At 43.0% G+C, this 19,878-nt stretch overlaps 1 protein-coding gene across 3 annotated transcripts in view; it reads right to left on the reverse strand.

Annotated features, from left to right (window-relative positions):
* Positions 1-12,369: 12,369 nt before the first annotated feature.
* The window catches only part of NFATC2 (nuclear factor of activated T cells 2), a 93,189-nt gene continuing 85,680 nt past the window's right edge, over positions 12,370-19,878 (reverse strand). For 2 of the 3 annotated variants that reach the window (XM_075438732.1, XM_075438731.1), the window contains exon 10: positions 12,370-18,471. In XM_075438732.1, the coding sequence (XP_075294847.1) occupies positions 18,416-18,471 (56 nt within the window). In that variant the 3' untranslated portion in view covers positions 12,370-18,415. The remainder of the gene's footprint in view (positions 18,472-19,878) is intronic. The other variant, XM_075438729.1, reaches the window with a different exon arrangement.

Raw genomic sequence — 19,878 nt, forward strand, 5'->3', positions numbered from 1 at the left:
TCTGAGTCCTTTTTTCTTTTTGCTTGCCTTAATCCCCCCTTTCTCTTTGTTGTGGAAAGCACTGTTTATCTTAATGGGGACAGCAAGAACACTCTGGCCACGTAATTGCCACGAAGGCTACAGCATGGTCCAGACAGTACCAGTTTGCACTGATATTTTTCTGGAGCATGCCAACAACAAGCGGCTGCTGTGAGGGCTGAAATTGCTGCTTTTTTTCTGTTCACATCTGCGTTTGATTTTCAATCAAGACTTGGTTGGTGAAAAGCCAACTAATCTACAGTGCTTAGGGGTTTTTTGTTTGTTTTTAAGGGGGTGGTTTGAGCCAAGTTTAGTACCACAGAACTAGTTTTTAATAGATTTTTTTTCCTCTGAATTAGAAGTACTTTTGGATACAGACTATTTCAAATGGATCTTGTGCGGAAATTATTATTCACCATTATATCTTTGCATTAGTATCTTGTGTAAGACTCTTACGAAGGTCCAAGACCTTTCTGTGCCAGGTGCATTACTGGCAAATCCAATAGCCAGGCCCTTGTGGTGCCAGGGGTGCTGCTGGGGAGAGGGGTGCCTCTGGCTTCGTGCTCTGGAGCCAGGGAAGCAGAGAAGTTTCACTTTTGTGAGAACTAGGGGAGGAATTTGCACAGGTTTTGCATGAAATGCCTGGCATTTTGTTTGGGCTGCTGTCACATTCTCTTCCATTTGCTGCTGTGGTGGCAGAGGAGGAATTGGGTTTGTACTGAAGATACATGAAAAGCCGCTGTTTAATCAACAGCTTCAAAGGATCTGGAAAAGGATCCATTTGAGATTCAACCATCTTAAGCCTTGGGGAACAAACAGAGGAAAAGGTCTTGGATCACAGCCTTTTCACTTTTTATGGCAATTTTTCTGTGAATTACAGTAACAGAAGGCACTGACCTGTGACTAACACAGTCTACAGAAGGACTATCATTGCTTGCTGTCCTTTATTTATCCAAGGCTCCACTTGATATGTAACACAATTTTAATGGAATTTTTTCAGCTGAATGTACAGTTACTGTTGAAAGGTGCTGACTGAATACCCCTCTGAAACTACAATTTCCTCTTAACATGAGGAAAACTGGTTGGGGGCATTGGCTGGATGAGGAAGAGAGCAAATTAATCATACTGACAAATCAAAAACGTGAAAGGTAAAAGCAACTAATATAACACAGCAGTAGTGCTGTGAACCATTAACACTCACATCTTGTCTCTTTGTACCTGGATGTGAATGTGTGCTAGTGCAAAACTGGTGTAAAAATCTACCTCGGTCAGCCTGTTTGTATGTTATACCCTCTGCGACCACACCAGCATGGCACTGAAAGCCTGAGGCACTTCGCAGGGTCCCAGAAATGGCATTGCCGAGACCTCTGAGCCTGTGCAAGCTTTGTAATGTGCCACAATATGAGCAATGAGGCAGCATTAGGCAGCTCGGGCTGCCCGGGCATCCTTACGGGCCTGCTCCCTCTAACAGCGTCTGTGCCGTAGGGTGCATGTGACCTTTCAGCCTGTAGCACCTATGCTCCTTTTTATTTATTATTTTATGCATATTTTGTATAGCTGGTGATTTTCAACTAGAAGTGCAAGGTTTAGTGATGAAAATCTACAGGTCGCATCCCTCCTCTGCCTTCCTCTGCTAGCAGGCATGATGAGTTTGCTGCAATAGTTCCGGCTCGTTAGAGAACCAGTTTGAATAGTTGAAAATACTAAATGACTGCCTGGTTATAAGGTAAAATACAACCTTCAGCAGTCTATGCTTTCTTCTGCTATATGGTAAAACTGTGAAAGGTTCCTTAATAATGGACAGCCCAGTGCTAAAATATAGCGTTCTTTTCTGGTTAGTGGTCTTTTAGCTAGCAAAGATCTTAACTACTGTCTCTGTATGGAAAACCTGCTAATTTCTCACCTACCTTCAATTTTCTCAGCCAATCCCAGTGGATGTATGTTTAAAAATATGTAGTAGTTGTAGGCCGAGTATGCAGCTGCAGTGTTTTCATTTAGCTGGCCAGCTGGTGGAAGCTGGCAGCCTTGTTTGTGCGGGGTGTTGAGTAGCGAGGGGAGCTGCCCGCAGCAGGGGCCGGGCGAGCGTGCTGGGGGCTGCCGCTGGCCGGAGGTGACAGGCTCCTCTCCGCCTTACCTGGGACATCAAACACATGGAATTGTAAATCTCTGCCTGTTTCAGTCTTTGGGGGACATTTTCAGGGACTTGGGTAGCTTCATCTGCCTTCCACGGTATGTGTGGTGCCATCTCTCACTGCCCTCCCTGCGGCGCTTACCAACCTTACTCTTCTCGCAGTTTGTGCTTATGCCCGGTATATTCACCTGCATATCTGACCTAGGGTGAGCAATTTTAGGGTTTTAACTGAAATTTCTTTCCTTCCTCCATGCTTGGCCTTCAGAAAATGGTTGTTGTTTTTTTTTTTTTGGAAGGAAGGAAGGAAAAGCGTTGAACTTCTGTTTACCTCATTTTGTTTGAACAGAGCCCTGTGTGTTAACTCTCTCCCGCACAATGAAACTCTGTACAGTGAAAACTGGCTAAGTGGGTCCTTATTCAGGATCATTCATCACCATGGCACGGCCTCGTGCATACATGGCAGATTTACATCAGTGAAACCGAGGACGAAAAATAAAAGACCCATGATCTGAAGGAAGGGCTGGCATTATTTATGAAGCGCCAGTAATGTGCTGAGGACTATATGCAGATCTACTCAGCCTCACTCTGCAAGGGTACTGGTGCCAGGGTGACGTGCCATCGAATGCTGCCGTGAGGAGCACCTGTTCGGCCTCCTTAGAGGCACGTTGTGGTGTGCCTTTTGCACACTAGCTTCTCCCCTTCAGAAGATGGGGCACACGTATGGGAAGTAAGTCTAACAGTGAGTAGAGACAGGAAAATGAGTTAAAGGAGATAGTGTCCCTGTTGCGCTTGAAGCCTCAGGACCTTCACCAGGCCAGGAAGCCATAGTTTCAGATCCCACTTTGCTTATTTTGTCCAAGCAAAACAAATACCAGCAAATATCAGAGGGGATGCAGAGATGAATGGAGAACATTCTTCTCTGAGTCAGCAATTCATCCTCCTTGAGCGGCTCCAATATGTACCTTCCCTCGTGTCTCTCTGCTGTGCCTCAGTGAGGGACCAGCAGCAGCTCTGAAATTGTTACCCAGGAGCCCAAACCTGCAAGCCAGGCTCAGGCCGACTAAACAAGACGTCATCAGGATGCTGCTGGGCTGCATGCAGGGTGCACGGTGTTAGCTGGTACCCACCGCTCATTCACAAATTCTCAGTTCTTCATAGCAATGACAGTCCTTGCTCAACAGCCAATTGCCAGGCCACAAGGAAGCCTTCTCCCACTCCCGGTGTCCTGGTGGTTTTTGTTAAAGGAGAAATTGCATCTCTTGGCACTGGGCGAGATGATAGTTCTGGTTTCCGAGGCGTTGCTTTTTGGTGAGTGTCTCCAGCTGCTGCACTCCCCTTCACACAGGGCACTGACTCATGCTTTTTGCCATCACAATAAGTCTGTTTTCATAAACAAAATTAAGTGTGCTGTGTTTATTCATTAGGGAGACTTGAAGTCTCTCAGCAACGAGGAAATATACTTCGTGGGATGAGCTTTCCCTCTCTCTTCCACCCTTTTGTATTTTAACAGCTAAGGGAAAGAAAAGGTTTGGGAAAACGCTGGTCTGATGCGATCAGAGTCCGGATTCTGTGCCTGCTGATGTGGAACGCCACAACTGAGGAGACGGCATTGACTGTTCACCTGGGGTTTGTACATCTCAGAGCTCAGTGCTCTAGAGAGGATATTGCAAATTGCACAAACAGGAAAAAATGGGACAGGTTAATGAATTATGCTTTAAACAATGCTCCAGGTAAGCACAGCACAGATGAGGGGTCCCAGCCTGACAGCCAGAGAGAGAAAATTTGCCAGTACATGGATGGTGCAGCTCTCCATACTCCTCCATACCAGTGGCTCTCTTAGGGATGGTTTTGGGCAGGACTGGTCCTGGTCCTGGGCAAAGCCAAGCGAGGCAGGTTGCCCAGAGCCTGTGGCACAGCCGGCTCGGCTGCCATTCTCCCTGTCGTGTCCCTCTCGCCCCCAAGCCTTCTCCTCTCCTTCCAACAGTGGGAACCCAGCTGGACCCAGCCTCCTACCCTAAAAGGTAGAAAATTCAATTTGCCTCCAGTGCTGATAGGTTTGGAACTGGATCCGCAGCAAGGTGAGAGACTTTTGCCTCACCGTGTCAAGACTCCCCTGTTTTGGGCATCACTCCTGCCTGCTGCCAAGGCTGCTGCATTTGCTGCCATCTGGGATTACTGATGCATTGGTGACATTGATGTTTCTTCATGCAGGACTGAACTAATGCCCGCAATACCATATGAGAGAAAAGAAAAATTCTCCTATGGCTAAGCCTGAAATAAAATTAAATCAAATGGAAACTGTATGAGTGAGTCGATGGCAACAGGATGGATAAAATTTTGTGATGGAAACAACCCAAGTACTCTCACTTAGAACGAGTGTAAAGGCAGGTAGCAACCAAGAGATGGCATTAAGCATGTGAAGATTCAGAATCCAATTTTACTAATAAAGAAGTCCCTGTAATTCATACAGGTTTAAACTCAAGCATCCAAATCTAGACATTCTGCATCTTGGTCAGCTGCAGTACTGCAGAGGCAGAAATCCAAAATGCCTTCTGTGGAGCATTATTGAGAGAGATAAATTCTAACAGGAGCTAAAGAAAATTAAGGGGATCAGAATCAGCAAGTCTGTGTAAGGACATGTCTTGCTCATATGAGCCCACCAATACAAATTTACTCCCTAATGTATGTTGCCTACTACCATATGTTTTCCAGCATGACAGTGTGATGGGATACCCTCTTTTGAAATTTGGTTTATATTATGGAACCCAAACCAGAGACTTGCAAAGCATCTCCCATACTGAGTGCATGCTTCCATTCAGGTAGCTTTAATCCTGCAGAGGAGAATTTAGAAGAAATCAGTAATCCCCAAACCAGCAGGGAGCAGCGAGGGAATCAATTGGCCAGGTATATTGTCAATATACACAGGGTGTAATCCCAGCCTCTAAAATAGCGAGATCTGAGTCTGAACTTCGATTAATAAAACCACGCTATTAGAGGGTGGGAAATAAACGTTGGATTTCTACTCATAACAACTACTCAGTGACTTCTTCTTAATATGCAAATTTTGTACCCATAGAAAAGGAAATAAATGTGGAATGTGCTGTCTTTGCAGCAAATGTAGAAGGTATTTTGGCCATTCTTGAAATCCCACTTTCTACCACATACCATAAATGAAGTGAATACCTTTCACTTGTGCTTTAGAGGGATCCATAAATCAGAAACAAAGGACAGCAGAATAACAGGGTGGTGTTTCTCCGTCTAGAGCACCAGATACCCCATGCCAACAGCAACAATGTCAATGTGATCTGCGGTTTCTTTGCCAGACGATTCTATGGGACTTGAGCAGGGCAGTTGCTTACCTCCCAGTGCGCAGAGCCAGCCCCTACTTGCTAGCACCCAATCTTGTTCCTCAGTAAGAGATGCTGGCAGCCACCTCAAACTTCATGAATTTGGGGAAGCGGGAGCATGGATATTGATCTGGGCTCGGACTTCTGATAACTGGGTTCTGTCCCCAGTTATCCTTGCAGTTGCCAGAGCTGGGGTTTGGATGAGTCTCTCCCCTGTGCCTCAGTTTCACCATCTGTACAAACAAGATTATAATATTTCCTTGAGAAATTTGTGCTGTGTGGGTGAAAAAACACTGCATAAAACCAAAGGACTTTGTAATTTTAAAATGTTAAAAATCTTGGAATGTTTTTATTTCTGTGTGACTGATAGCAAGCGCAGGGGGTCTTCTGACTTAGGTTCCCACGTGGAAAACTGGATACACTGATATGCGTAGGAGTTTATTGCCTATAAAAGCATATGTCTTCAAAAGCATAACCAGATGGACTGTCCTGCTGAATAGGTGCGAGCATGTGACTGTTCATATTGTTCAAAGGAGACATCTTAACCTGCAGCCGTTCCATCAGTAGTGTGTCTACAAATACTATTTCAGTACTCTTCTATTTCTGTTGCTCTTGGATTCTTTTGCCACTGAAAAATGTTCTGGGTAAAGTGAAGGCCAGCCGGAACGGGTAAGTCTAATATTCAGCTCCTGCCAGGTCAGCCTCTGACCCTCATTGTTTATAAAACACCCGACTGGTGATTATGGTGAAGAAGTGAATTGTCCTCTTCATCACCCTCAGTTGGTTCTGCTCCTCAACCTCTACCTCCACCTGAGAGATGGTGCCAGTGAGCCACCATCAGTGCTGCTCTTTGCAAACTAGAGCTGTTTTGGGTCTCGGAGGACTCTGACACCTTTTCTAAAAAGTCCTGGCTCATTTCAAATGTGCTTATTTTGGAAACTGAAAAAAATCCACTTACATACATGTCATCAAACGCCTGACGGGCTCCAAGTCCACAAGCAGGTCTGCATCTGTGTCAGGGGTAGGTTCAAAGGTTTCAACCAGCCAAAGCTGCTGAATGCAGAGCCATGGAGTGTCAGCCTCTAAAAAGTTACATTCACTTTCAACCCTATATGTCATATATTTGAACCAAAATTTGTCACCCAGGTTTGGAGGAAGGAGAAGCCTCATGGTTATTTCTGTCGCTGCATTTTTTTCTTCCCCCTCAAGTCATGATGCTTATCAGGCATTGTTGCTCAAAAAAACCCCCACCCTTGTCCTCAGCTTTTCTTCTCATCCACCAAATCCCTCTTATTTCCTTAAGTGCTTCTGGTGGAAATCTCACTATGGGTCAGAAAAATAAAACAGCTAAGCCTTCATCACTAGTCTTATTTCAGAGGGCTTCAGGTTGGCCAGAAAGGTCTGGATTTGTCTGATACAATTTAAGGAAAGTGGATTAGTCCAGGAATGGACTAAACACAGAACGGATCTTGTTTAGATGCAGCTCCTTAGTTATGAAAAATACTTGTTTAGCTTAACCTGTTTCTAAAGACTCGATGGATAATTAAAGAAAAGGTTAATTATTGCCAAACCCACTCCCTGTTGTGTAAACCAGAGAAATTGTCAGAGACAATCAGTTCACGTAGGGCACAGCGGCTGCATCCTCACTGCGGTGTCCATACCACCCCTGGAGCTGGTCCCCAGCCAGCTGGTCCCCTGCTCTTTGCTGCGTGGGCTTAGTGCGGTTTTCCCAGCTGTGAAACGGGGCGCTTGGCTCTTGGAGGCTCAAATGGGGGTGTGCAGTGTCGGGGAATGAAGAAAAAGGCCGGGAAGTTGCATAGCCATCGCAGCAGCTGTGCAAACGCAGGTTTAATACAGAGCTGCTGTGATTAACAGAAAAGGTGTCGTCTATGATCATCATCTGTTGCGTGGTATGCGAAACACGGTGGCAGAGATCAGCCCAGCGAAACTCCCTGCTTTCTCATGAGGGAACTAAGCAGCACAAGGTGAACCAAGCTGCACAGGAGACTGGGAAAACAAAGTTTTCCAGACAAAATGGTTTTCACGATCATGAAACACTTCCTAGTCTTGGCGTAGCCTTGCCAGAGATGGCTGGGGAGCCCTGGAGGGGAGGGCAGGGGTGTCTGCCTGCCTGCGTCTCGGTCTAGGAAAGGCTGGCCAAGACACCCCGTGCTTGGAAAAGAGCATGCGTCTGGCTGGCTGGCTGCTGAGGGGGGGTCCCTGCTTTGCCCGACAGCGCTGCTTGCTGTCTTCTGCTCTCAGGGTGGGGAGGATCAGCGGAGGCAGCGAACGCAGCCCGGTCACAGCCCAGCAGTGCAACGCACGAGGACGCGGCGTGCGAGGGTGACGTGCAAGCGCGTGGCACTCAAGGGTGCAGCGCACGAGGGTGCAGCGGGGCCCTGTCTCCCTCTCCCGCGACGCCTGAACCCCCCAGGGAAGAGTTTTGCATGGCCGGGACAGTTCCTGCTCTGCCTGGCACCGCAGCTCTGCCCCGCCGGCGCGGGGGTCTCCGCAGGGTGGGCTCCCACGCGGGGCCATGGGGTGGTCTCCGTGGGGTGGTCTCCCACGTGGGGCAGTGGGAAGGGCTGCAGCACGGCTGCGGCGGTGTGAAGCATGCATCCCCTGCAGATGGCAGTGACATTCTGTGCTGTGCAAACCCTGAGCTCTATTTCCAGACTTCTGCTCTTGCGAAGGGATCCAAAGAACCCATGCAACCCTCCGTGCAGCCTGAACAGCAAACTTTATATAAATTTTGCTTTGGCCTCAGACTGCAGCCTAGAGGAAGCAGTGCCGTTGTGAGGCAAAGTAGCCCATTCCCATATAAAAGCCTAGAAAATGTAAGATATATGGGCATCGTTCAATTACATTTATTCCTTCCATTTATTTCTTATGTTATATGGCCTTTTCAAAGGTAAACGAAGCCAATACAGTTTCTTGCAAGAGCCTTGTATACATAGCTAGCATGAATCCTGATTTATGTTTGAGTTTAGAATTGCGAATAAGCGAAAGCGTAAGGAAAGAAAGGCACTCCTGTGCTAACGGTAGGCTAAGCAAGTCACCAGGGACTTCAACTCAAAAAAGAAAGGTCTCTCCTCCCCTTTTCCTTTAGTGAATCCTAACATGAAAAAGCTTAGAAATTAAACATCTGTTGGGCTTACATTTCAGTGGCTTGCTCGTGCTGATATAATCAGACATGAGAAGCCTTTCATGATAATACTTGTCTTTCAATAAATTTAAATAAAGGGTCCACAAAAAATTTGCTCAGGCCAACTTAAGCTTTCAGGACTCAGAAGTGACCTAGGCTTACCAAGTATTTTATATATTGAGAGTGTCCACAGGGAGCAGGTCCAAGCTGATACCTTACTGCCATTCTAAGGAAAAATCAGTTAATGAAGCTTCACTTTGAGTTGTAGCCAATGGCACAGAAAATACGCAAATTCCCATCACTGTCATGTTCATGTACTCTTACCTACCATGGTGCAGAGCGCGTATGGCCAATCTGTCACACTCAGTGGGGCCCAGCGGCTCTGCTGCTGTTGAGGTCCCCGTATGAAACACCTGAGCAGACTGCTGTGCTGCTGGCTGGAGACATTAGCAATGCCTCTGCTGTGAAGCCCATTTATAGATAAGCCTGGAAAGTTTTGGGAATTAACAGTAACACCCCGTGGCTGTCACGGTAAGTAAATGAGGCCTCATTTCCCATGGATGTTTTTTGTATGCTGGAAACCCTTTAATTATAATTTGAGATGGGGAAAGTTTGCTGGTAGCTGCAGTAAGCCTGCAAAGCATCTTCATCCTTCCTGCACATGCTTCCCAGAGAATGGATGAAAACTTCAGCCAGCTCCATCACCTGCCATGCAGCACAGGTGTGGTCACCAGCACTGACTCTCATCCTTCCCCAGCCAGTTTGTAATTTTTCTTTCAGCTAGAAGCAGATATGTATTTTGGTATATGCAGGGCAATGTTAAAGCAAGTGGCTTCAGATGCTGTAGTACACATTAGGGCAAATGTTGCAAGGCATCAGGCAGTAAGATGTGAGTAAGTTTGGGTGGGAGTCACACATAATGCTGAATCTTGCATGGCTTTTGATGCTTTGAGTTCATCTGGTGTGAAAAGTTAAGGCACGTGGGTTTGTGATAATTTCTGATATTGCAAAAAAAATATAAATCGGGGGGGAGCACATAGTTGGCAAAAAAGTCATTGATATTATCTGTCAAAACTAATATGACTCAAACTTGACTCCTTCTGTGATTACTCCTAGGCTATCATTAAAGGCCTGCCACAAAACCAGAGCATTCTGCTCTGCAGGGACAGAGGCTGTAATATTTTCCCCTCGGTCCTGCTGCTTGCTGCTACGCCGATGGCTCCCACCAAGGGCCGGGAGGGCTTACTGGTGCAGGCAGTCACCGCAGCATTGCCGGAGGGAGGTTTCCGAATGCAGACAGCCTAAGCCACTCTGAACCTTCAGAAGTATTTCAGAACAGGCACAGTTGCTGCTCTCAGCTAGAGGTGGCAGACGGCCTGGAGTGCTCCCGGGGGACCTTCGAGTCATTTTTCCTCTGTTCTTTCCTCATGGCGCTGCTGGAGGAGAGGGCTCGGGGCAGCGGTGGGGCAGAGAGCCAGGGTATGTGTCAGCGGCAAGCCCAGAGGTCCGAGGAGTTAAGCTGCAGTTTCTTACTGCCAGGTTTGTACTGTCTGGAGCCCAGGGCGCAGCCTCGCCCTTAGAGCAGTTAATATCACCTAGAAATAATGTCTTTAGTTGCACACACTCCCATAGCTGTGCATAAATGCTGCAGTTGGCTGAGGAAATTTTTTTTTTTTTAATGCTTTTTAGCCTGGTTTCTGAAGAAAACAAGGCTGGTGTGGTGAATGCTGGCTGCTTGCTCCCCGTGCCCCATCCCTGTCTGGAAAGTCCACTTCAGCCAAAATCCCCAAGCAGAGCTGGGCTTCCAAAGGCAGTTGGACAGCTAATAGACTGCAATGTGCAAATATCCTTTTACTAGTTATATTTCTTATAGCTATATCTGAGCGGCAGATAGAGATCATTTTTATTTTATGTGTCTGTCTTCCTTGCTCTGACCTGCTGCCGTGCTCTCCCACTTGATTTCAGCCACAATTTGGGTCCTGCTGCCTGCTGAATGAAGCAGTGCCTTGGTGCTGCAGTCACCGCTGGTGCCTGGATTCAGCCAACTCACGCACGGTGCGGCTTCCGACAGCCTCTCCCACCTGCCCTTTCCCAGGCCTTAGGGTAAGTGATTCCTCACAACCTCAGCAATTTTGCTGTGCCAGCAGTTTTGCCCTTCAGTTTAGCAGGAGCTCAGATCCTGTGCTGCGGCCTTCCCATCCCTAAATAAAAATAATTCAAGCCCCTCTGCAACAAGAGTTCACTGAGATGCTAGCTGCTTGCTGGTGCAAGGTCCAGCTGAGGCACGGGAGGTGAGCAGGGCTGGGGAAGACGAGAGCATTGCGGAGTGGGCGCTCATCTTTCCTGCCAAGCTCCCTTAGCAGCATGAGCATGCTCCCAGTTGAGCGTGGCCACCTGAGCAAGCCAGTGGTGATGTATCTAGAAAAGAATCTGGTATGAAGCTGAAAGGCAGCTTCTTAAATTGAGGAAATTACATTTGTATTTAAAAAAAAAAGAAAAAAAGAACTTGTAAATCGCATATTTACACAATGGAGCACGCGAGCAAGTGAGCTCCCATACGAAACCCAGATGTTCATTAGAAACATGAATTTTTCTTCCTTGCTGCTACCATGAAAAGTAAAACTGGGAAAAAAGTCAGCTATGTTGAAGGGGTATAAAGGAGTGAATTAAGTCTACAAAATCCAGGAAATTTCCCATTAAGACTAAAAATCTGGGGTACTGTTGTAGTCTTTTAATTTGGACCCAAGGTATAAATTAAAGCCAGAGTATCAGGTCAGGTGCTTAAGTTCTCAGCCCTTAGCTGTGGAATTTCCAGGTTAAGTTACTTAAATTTTCCTGTTGCTGAATAAAGCTAAAATCCTGTGTGCCATATATTTGCTCATCATAAAATGTTCTCTCCTAGCCAGTAACAGCTTCTTTGTTGGCGAAGCCTGTCTGGTTTATGAGCTTCCCAGCCTTTGTGCAGTGTACTGGGAGTTAAGAACTTCCACATGGCACTTGCTCTGAGGCTTTTGTGAATAAGCAAAGCAAAGGGCTTGCTCTATATGTCCAACTAATGCATCAAATATGGTTTGAATTCTCTGTTTTTAAATGCAAAGGATAATATTGATTTTGTTAAGGTAAATGTCTTTCATTGTACACTATATAAACTCAACTCTTACTGAGACATAATGGGCTCTGGGCATTCTTCCAGCACAGCAGTACGAAAATGTATCTTTTAGTGTTTCCAGTAGAGAAATGCAGAATTAAGATTTAGATGAACAAAAATTAAATGGAGTACATCCTCAGTCTCTAAAAAGCATACACTGATGCAGAAGAACATTTACACACATGGAAATTAATGCCATATTAAGTCAAAACTCCAGAGTACCTGTTGATGTGGATTGTTTCGTACTTTTTTAGTGGGATGAGGCTGGTGGGAACAGAAAATTATGAGAGATAATAAGAGAAAATGAAGAAGTTCATAAAATTGTTGCTGTATGAATCCATCAGTCTCATCTACAGAAACCGAATGGGATCTTGAGGCAAAGAGGTACCGGGCATCCCATTAACAAAGACGTACGCCATACTCTGAAACCCTTATGCACATCCCATTTGTGAGTATTTAGGAGGGTGATGAGGACAAGAAGAGTATCAAGTGGACGACTCACCCACTTGATATTAGTTTGTCAAAGGCAATAAAGATATTTAATAGACCAAACGCTCATGCAGTAGATGATATCCTTTCATTTATTGCTAAACTACCATAGTACAGGCAATATATAAAAACATTGTACAGATAGCAAAAAATTATTACATTGGAGGTTAACAATGTTGTTGTAGGAATGTGAATGATATAAACCCCTTTTCAGTTCTTAAAATTAGGCTTTTGAATAAACAGTCTGATTAAAAAGACATCTGTTAGGACGATTTGTGTGACAATTGCTCACTCATGTATCTATTAACATATGGTTTTATCTGAACATACAGGGTAGGGCTTCAGCAAGGAGGCTTGGGTTTCAGGGCAGGGAACACTTCATAATTACACACACTCACACACAAATACGGAAGTCCAAATTAAGCCACCGTCATTAAGACTGAACTGTACCTTGATTCTCTGTTCCCAGGTCTCACTACACTACTTGTGTAGTAAGGTACTGATCAGCATCAGTAAAATGATGGCAGTTTAATCCTGGAATAACTGATTATTCCAACAGTATATCTGTGGATTTCTGGGCTATTACAAACACATAAATCATTACTCATTTTTGTGACTCAGTTATTCTAGAACTTTCTGCCCAGTTTTGCTATTTCATGAGAGTTACTGAAAAGAAACTCAAAATGCTAACTGTTCCTGAGATAACCACACATTTTCAGCCTAAATGATCTTTTACGGTATGAGCATCTTCATTTGAAATTTATTGCAATGTGGGTCAGGTACCTGTTGGGTTTTTTTGTACCCCAGGAACAATGCAAATAGCTAAACAAATCTTAAACAGACCCTAATAGATTAGATACTGATTGGTAGTTCAACAAATCGCTATCAGCTGTCACCTGCTGCAGTTATAAAGTAGCAGACATCTAAAAAGACAGATGTCAATCTTGTGTCAAACATTCAAAAAAGTGGATTATTCATTCTGAACTGAGATGAATAAAGAATTATAATTTTCCGTGCGTGATGGCAGGTAGATGCCTTACATTTACAGGTAAGAAATCACTGCAATGTAAACAATGAGAAAAACAGTTGATTTCTGAAGAATTTGCAATTCACCCAGTCTAAACCCAACATTGATGTCTCTTCCTATTGCACAGGAATATGTAATATAAATAACAAAACTCAGAATTGCAGATAAACTTGAACATCAGATTATCTTAACTGGTGCAAAGTTTATGAAGATCTGAATCGACTTAAGATTTGAAATTAAGACAGTTATTTTCTTGAACCCCATCTGGCAGATAACTGTTCCCTATTAAGTAGCAATTTGGAAAGAAACACAGGGGAAAAAGTCAGATTGAAATATTTAGAAACGTTTCTGAAGTGTTTAAAGCTGTCTGAAGTCTTTGGAAAATTTATCAAATACATCTTTTTTAGGACAATAACAATTCAACAACAATTGCATAGAAAATTAATACACTCAGAAAATGAAAACTGATCCTTTATAAATACTATTCTTAATCCAAAAGGTGTTGCATATTTGGTCAGACAAAAAGCATAGACACTTTTCTGTAAAGATATGGATTACAAAATATACTTTAAAAAACATGCTAGCTAATTTGAGAACTGTTTTAGATATGTTATTAAGCAGCAGCATTTTATACAATAGAGAATAACATAGTGCTGGTTTTGGAAATATTCTACATTCAGAAAATGCTGTATTCCTACGAGAAGAATGGAAGTGATGCATATTTACATGGATACAAATAAAGCAAGTGCAAACACCATGGTTCTTCTACATTCTTTCTACCAATAAAAACACATACATTTGACACTTTCATTCCATCGCTGTTGTTCAGGTCTTACATTTTGCTCATTCTCATGGAGAAAAACAAAAACGGGACTTCATACTTCATTGCAAGTATCTTCACGAGTAATTACTCTCCTGGCAAACCTGGCAAAAGTACTTCCAACACTCATAACTGACCAAAAAAATCTTCCTGTTATCTGTCCACGCCCATTCCACTCTCAAGCTGTTTACATATCATGAATGATGATTTTATTCTACGTATTCGCATATTTGATGCAGAAGTTTACAGAAGCTCATCCTGTATTTGCAGCCAAAGCTTGGCCGGAAAAATGGAAGAAAAAAAAAAAACGCACACACACACACAAAATGAAAGAGATGAACTTTGAGTTCCAACGAGCCCCATGTACTTCGCATGGTATAACTTTGATGGAAAATGCATTAGAGTTGTTCACCCCGTAGACAATATATTTGGAGGCCTTTGGTACAATGGCAGGAAGGCACTGTGGTGAAACATTCAGATAACTGAGGAAAGACAGAATTTCCTCATGTGCAAATATGGCTATCTTCCAGATAAAGTGAGAACAAATTACTCACAAAATGTTATTAACTCTTCCAAGGTTAAGCTAATGCTTCTACAGAAAGAGAGCAAGTTGCATTAAGTAACAAAATATTAATACTGGAAAAACACTGCTCAGCAAGACCAGGAAATAATTTAGTACTGTATATTTTTAAGTTCTTCAGCCTAGCTATATAATTTTAACATATCACTTTTCTTTTTAAAAAGAGACAAGAATGCACAACACTATGTCTGAGGATACTCCTTTTCTCTGAAAATAAATACAAAGTTGGTTAAAGCTGTATTATTTAACTAACAGTTGCATGGAAAAGCAGATAGAGTAGCACAGCCTGACCTCATGTAGCTGTAAATAAAACCACTAAAATGTAGTCTATATTATACACATCTTGTGAACCCTCGATCCAGTAGCTGGCTTCACGTGCCTGCACAGGTCTGCCTGACTGGAGCCAATTACAGGATTGTGACCCAAGTTTGTAATGGTGTGTGTGTATCCATATATAATCATATGTATATAATATATCCATATATATGGTTATATTATATAAATATACATGCATATGCACATACACAAACACACATACAGATGAGTATCTATGCATTAAAAACGAGGAGGAAATACAGCTAATGCAGGCATGAGTAAAGCACTTGTAGCACATTAAAAAAAATTCTCTCCCCCTCTCTACAGCAAAGTGTCCGACAGAGCACACAAAAGCAGTGGAAATGTTGTCTTTCCATTAAAGACCGCATGTTTCACGGCTGCACCCTGATAAGGAGCTTCAGCGGAGCATTGCAAGGGCTCAGGGGTTTGCCTGCCTGGGGCCCTCTGAAGGCTCAAAAGCCTTTGCTATGAGTCCACATTTTTCTTGTCTGCTTTACACCTGCATTATAGTAAAAGGGGGAGAAAGATGCTTAAATGATCTGTGGGGGACAAAAAATCAAAATAAACTGTAAAAATAAAAATCAGTTTGCACCATGAGCACGCATGCTGCAATCACACATTGCAGGAGAAAGCTGCTAGCGGCTTTGGTGTACGCTTATCTGACGTCGAGATCAGCCATTCATCTGTATACAGAGGACTATTGACAAGCAGTTGCCATGGACAATCACCAAATAAGCAGCAATATTTTTAGACTACATCAGTGTGTCTAGAGAATTGAAAAGAAGTTAATGTTCTTCTTTGCTATTCTATTTTAAAAACAGCAAGAGAAAAGTTTCTGTCAGTTATTTGGGGATTTTCGGATTTCTGTGAATGGGTTTTTGGGTTCCTTTTTAAATTTCTCCTATACTTTACAGGATGGACCAGGGAAAATAGATGGTCATTTCTGATACTTCCAAGCGTGACTTCTGTGAAACCGGGAGACCTATTTGGTCTCTTCTTTTACTCAGCTGCAGCAAAGAACTTCTGACAGGCAACTTTTGGCCTGAGGAATTTTTCAAAATTGTCCAAAAAGTCAGACTGCATTAAAAAATCCATAATATATGTCAGATTCCTCCCAACTGGCAGTTATAAAGCAATCCGAAATACCTTATTTGAGGCATGTGAACCAGTTGAAGTACTATACAAGTGCTGTTTAATGATCAATAGTTCCCATGCACAGAAGTAATTTCAGCTAGTCCAAGCCTCAATTTTGTTTCTGTAAAAGTCAGTAATAAAAAAGGCCATTTTCACCTCTGCAGGCAACCGGCTGAGGCTTGGCTCTCTCGACATTCATACCGGTGTGCACGTGAAGCTCACAATATGAAGCAACAGAATGAGCCATCCTCAGCCAGCAACTTTCTGGTGCTGCTGAAATGGGATACAGAGCACTCATTCTGTGGCAAAAGATTTAAATCTCACAAAGCGGACTAATGCCTGCTACCACTCGCCGTCTTACACTAGCGTTGCCAGTGTGTGTTAGCAGTACTTCAAGGGGGAAGAGAAGCAAACTCCCCAAGCTGCGTTATTAATGCCAGTTCGGGATTTGCTGTTGGGATGGGCTCTGCTCTAGTTTTGGATCTAGGCTTGGTTGAATCCAGAGCTTAGAGCTGCTCCTGTGAAATTCATATTTCGGTTTAAAATCCAAGATTATAGGTGAGACCTAGGCCAGGTGTTCTGGAAAGTCTAATGCTTCTATCTCTAAATCTGAAGACCTGTTAGAGTTTAAGTGCCAGCTTTTATTGCCAGAAAATATAATCTTCTCAACACTCCCGAGAAGACTGCTGTTGAACTGAGCACGTACTCTGCAGGATTTGTGCAAGATCTTTCTCGCACTACTGGGGAAGCAGTTATACAGCTGTTCTGCTGTATTCATAGAACCTAATTCCTGCCGTGAGCATGTGGACACACTGGTATGTAGCAAAGCTGACTGTGAAACAACTGAGAACAGGATAGATTCACTGTGTTTTTAGAACTGAATTCTAGCTCAGGCTCTGCACTCTTTAAAAATATCAGTGTTCCTCATTTAGAAAACCAGGAAAGATTGCTACAGATTTCCTACAATATTATGGCTGTCTTTTACTGTGCATTGATTATCCACTCATGATGCCCTTTTATCACACAGAGGTAGCAGTGACACACCAAAATGTTATAAACTTGCTAGCTGTACAACTGCAGATGGCAGTGGGTATCTCTTAGCATGATAAACTTCTATCTGTACAGTATATTCTAACACATGAAGCAAAACATAACAAACATACTAACTTACATGGAAATTTAACCTTTCCAGAAATTGCTGGTAGCTTTGCAAAGCTAAAGAGACAAAGTGAATATAACTAAGTGTATACTTTTTCTGGAACATATGACTTACGTAAGATGCTATTATTATCCTCTGCAGCTTGTGTGGTTAAATGTTACAGCTGCTAAATGAGACAAGTTCAGAGCCAACAGCAGTTTCTATATGAAAAGAAACAGCAACTATTTATTAGAGAGAAAATATCTAAGATGTGTTCACACACTGCCTAAACTTTCAGAAGGATCAATCATAAAATCTTTGGATTTACTGTGACTCCTATATACTAATCTCTGTTTTCTCTGGGTTTATTTTACCTTGGTGTTGCAACTTCTGAATTGCTCTTATCACTGGTTCTCTGTGAGCATCATTCTCCTTCAAATTCCTATCCAGTCTGACAAGAAAAATGAAGAAAACTCCTGGATTCAGCTGACATCTCCTGTTTGAAATACTGATCGCGGTGCTCTGAGTCAGAAAAAAAGGGCTTTTTGATCCCAGGTTGGCTAAAGACCGAGCAAGCTTGGGCTGCCTCAGTTTCCTACAACAATAAAATTTCTCAAAAGGGCTTGAGACCTGGAGCACAAATCATTGTTAGTGAACTGCAAAATGTTGTTATTCTTTTATGGAATATATTACTCTTTCTTCTCCCGTTTCCCACCCCACCCAAATAAGCACTAATGTATAACCTCCCTCGCTTTCTGCGCTGTTCAGGACGGACATCTCACTTCTCCCTTATTACTAAGATAGATCGATACATAGACAGATATTTTGCAGCAGGCTTGAAGAGTTTCCTCAGACAGATACTCTGTTATATGAGAACAATACGATCTTTGAACAAAAGGAAGGGTGTCCTTCTCGATGTTTACAGAGAGAGGTGGCAAGTTGCTTAGTCAAGGCTGTCAGCTTGATGCCAATACATTGTTCCTTGCATTGAATTGGTGCCTTGAGATGAACAGTTAAGGAAGCAGGAGGTTGCAGGGGCACTGGAAGGATCTAAGAGGTCAGTTATGGAAGGATTTGGTAAAAGTTGTCGCACAAATCTCTTCTATGTCTGACTTCTGGCAGGGAGTCCAGAAAATTCCTTCCTGATAATTTCGTTAACTGTGAAATAAAAGAAAGAGGAAGAAATGTTAGAGCACTTGCAAAATCACGAAAAGTAAAAACAATCCTTGGGCAGTTTGCTGTTAAGCTGAAAACACCCCCTCTATATTTATAACATAATTTTATTTAAGCCTAAAATTTTTAATCCTTTTTACCGAGACTACGTATTTTTGGAAGGCAAGGGAGAAGGAGTGGAGGGAAGGGGTTCACACTGTGTTCAGCATGCTTCAAGTACCACAACACCACAACTGAGAAGCTGTACCTTGCGTCCAGTACATGCTACATCCCTTACATACACAACACTTTCCCTCTTTTACAGACATTTCCTTTACCCGAGTTAAAAGAAAAAATATCTGTAAGTATCTGAGCATTTTAACATTTTCACTAGGCTGAAATAAGAATATTTTGAAAAGAGAAAGGTCAGATTTGAAGGAAATATAGTGGATGGTGCTGAAAACAGAGATTGCAATTCAGATGAAAAAGTGTTGGCTTTTTGTGCTTGGTTGGGGTTTTTTGGGGGTTTTGTGTTTTGTTTTTTTTTTTTACATTTCGCTGTAGACTCTATCTGCTTGATATTTTTGTTATAGTTTGTTTGTAGATTGTAGCATAAGCAAACTTCCATGCACCACTGTGATACTCTAGGAGGCTGGGACAGGCTTGTTAATAAAGCTCAAGAGAAGACACAGAAGAACTCTGTTTAAAAAATCAGAACTCTATTACATGTTATATACAACAGCCATTCTCTCCTGTCTACCTTTCACACATTTGCCTAAAGCACCCTTTGGTACCTCCTGGAACAACAATTCATTCTCTAGGCTGCACTTTCATTAGGAGAGACCTAAAATATGAGCGGTTTGGTGCTGAACTCCAGCACTGCCTGTTTTGGGGCTCCATTTCCCATGCAGCTCCTCAGTGCTGTATTCACCAAGGAGACTCACAGTTCGGAAACTGTTTATCTACTTTGACAAATTTGCCTTAAAATCAAAAGACCAAATTTTCTAAGGTTTCAGCCCCCAGATCTAAATGATTTCTCCCTGTTTATATTTAATGGCTAAGACAAGGACTAACTAAAACCAAAGAAGACCCTCAACCAAGACTGATTAATCCTCAGGTATGCAGCTGCAAGACTCCCCAATATTTAGGCCCATTTCTAACAAATGTTTATGAAAAAAATTAATTAACATAGTATTTCACCACTTCCCACCATTAAAAAAAAAATCTCTTATTGTCTCTAGGAAGTGGAACACACATATTAATTTTTAATGTTATGACTAGTTGTTTGAAAACTCCCTCCACTCTATATGCAATGGAATTTCTCTCTGAGAAAGCAAAAAAAACCCTATGTTTTATGCAAAGCTCCATGTTATTAGTGTACAGATGTCTGCTGTGGCGGGCTATCCTCCTCAA

This window comes from Opisthocomus hoazin, chromosome 18, assembly GCF_030867145.1.
Source record: "Opisthocomus hoazin isolate bOpiHoa1 chromosome 18, bOpiHoa1.hap1, whole genome shotgun sequence".
Taxonomy (NCBI): domain Eukaryota; kingdom Metazoa; phylum Chordata; class Aves; order Opisthocomiformes; family Opisthocomidae; genus Opisthocomus; species Opisthocomus hoazin.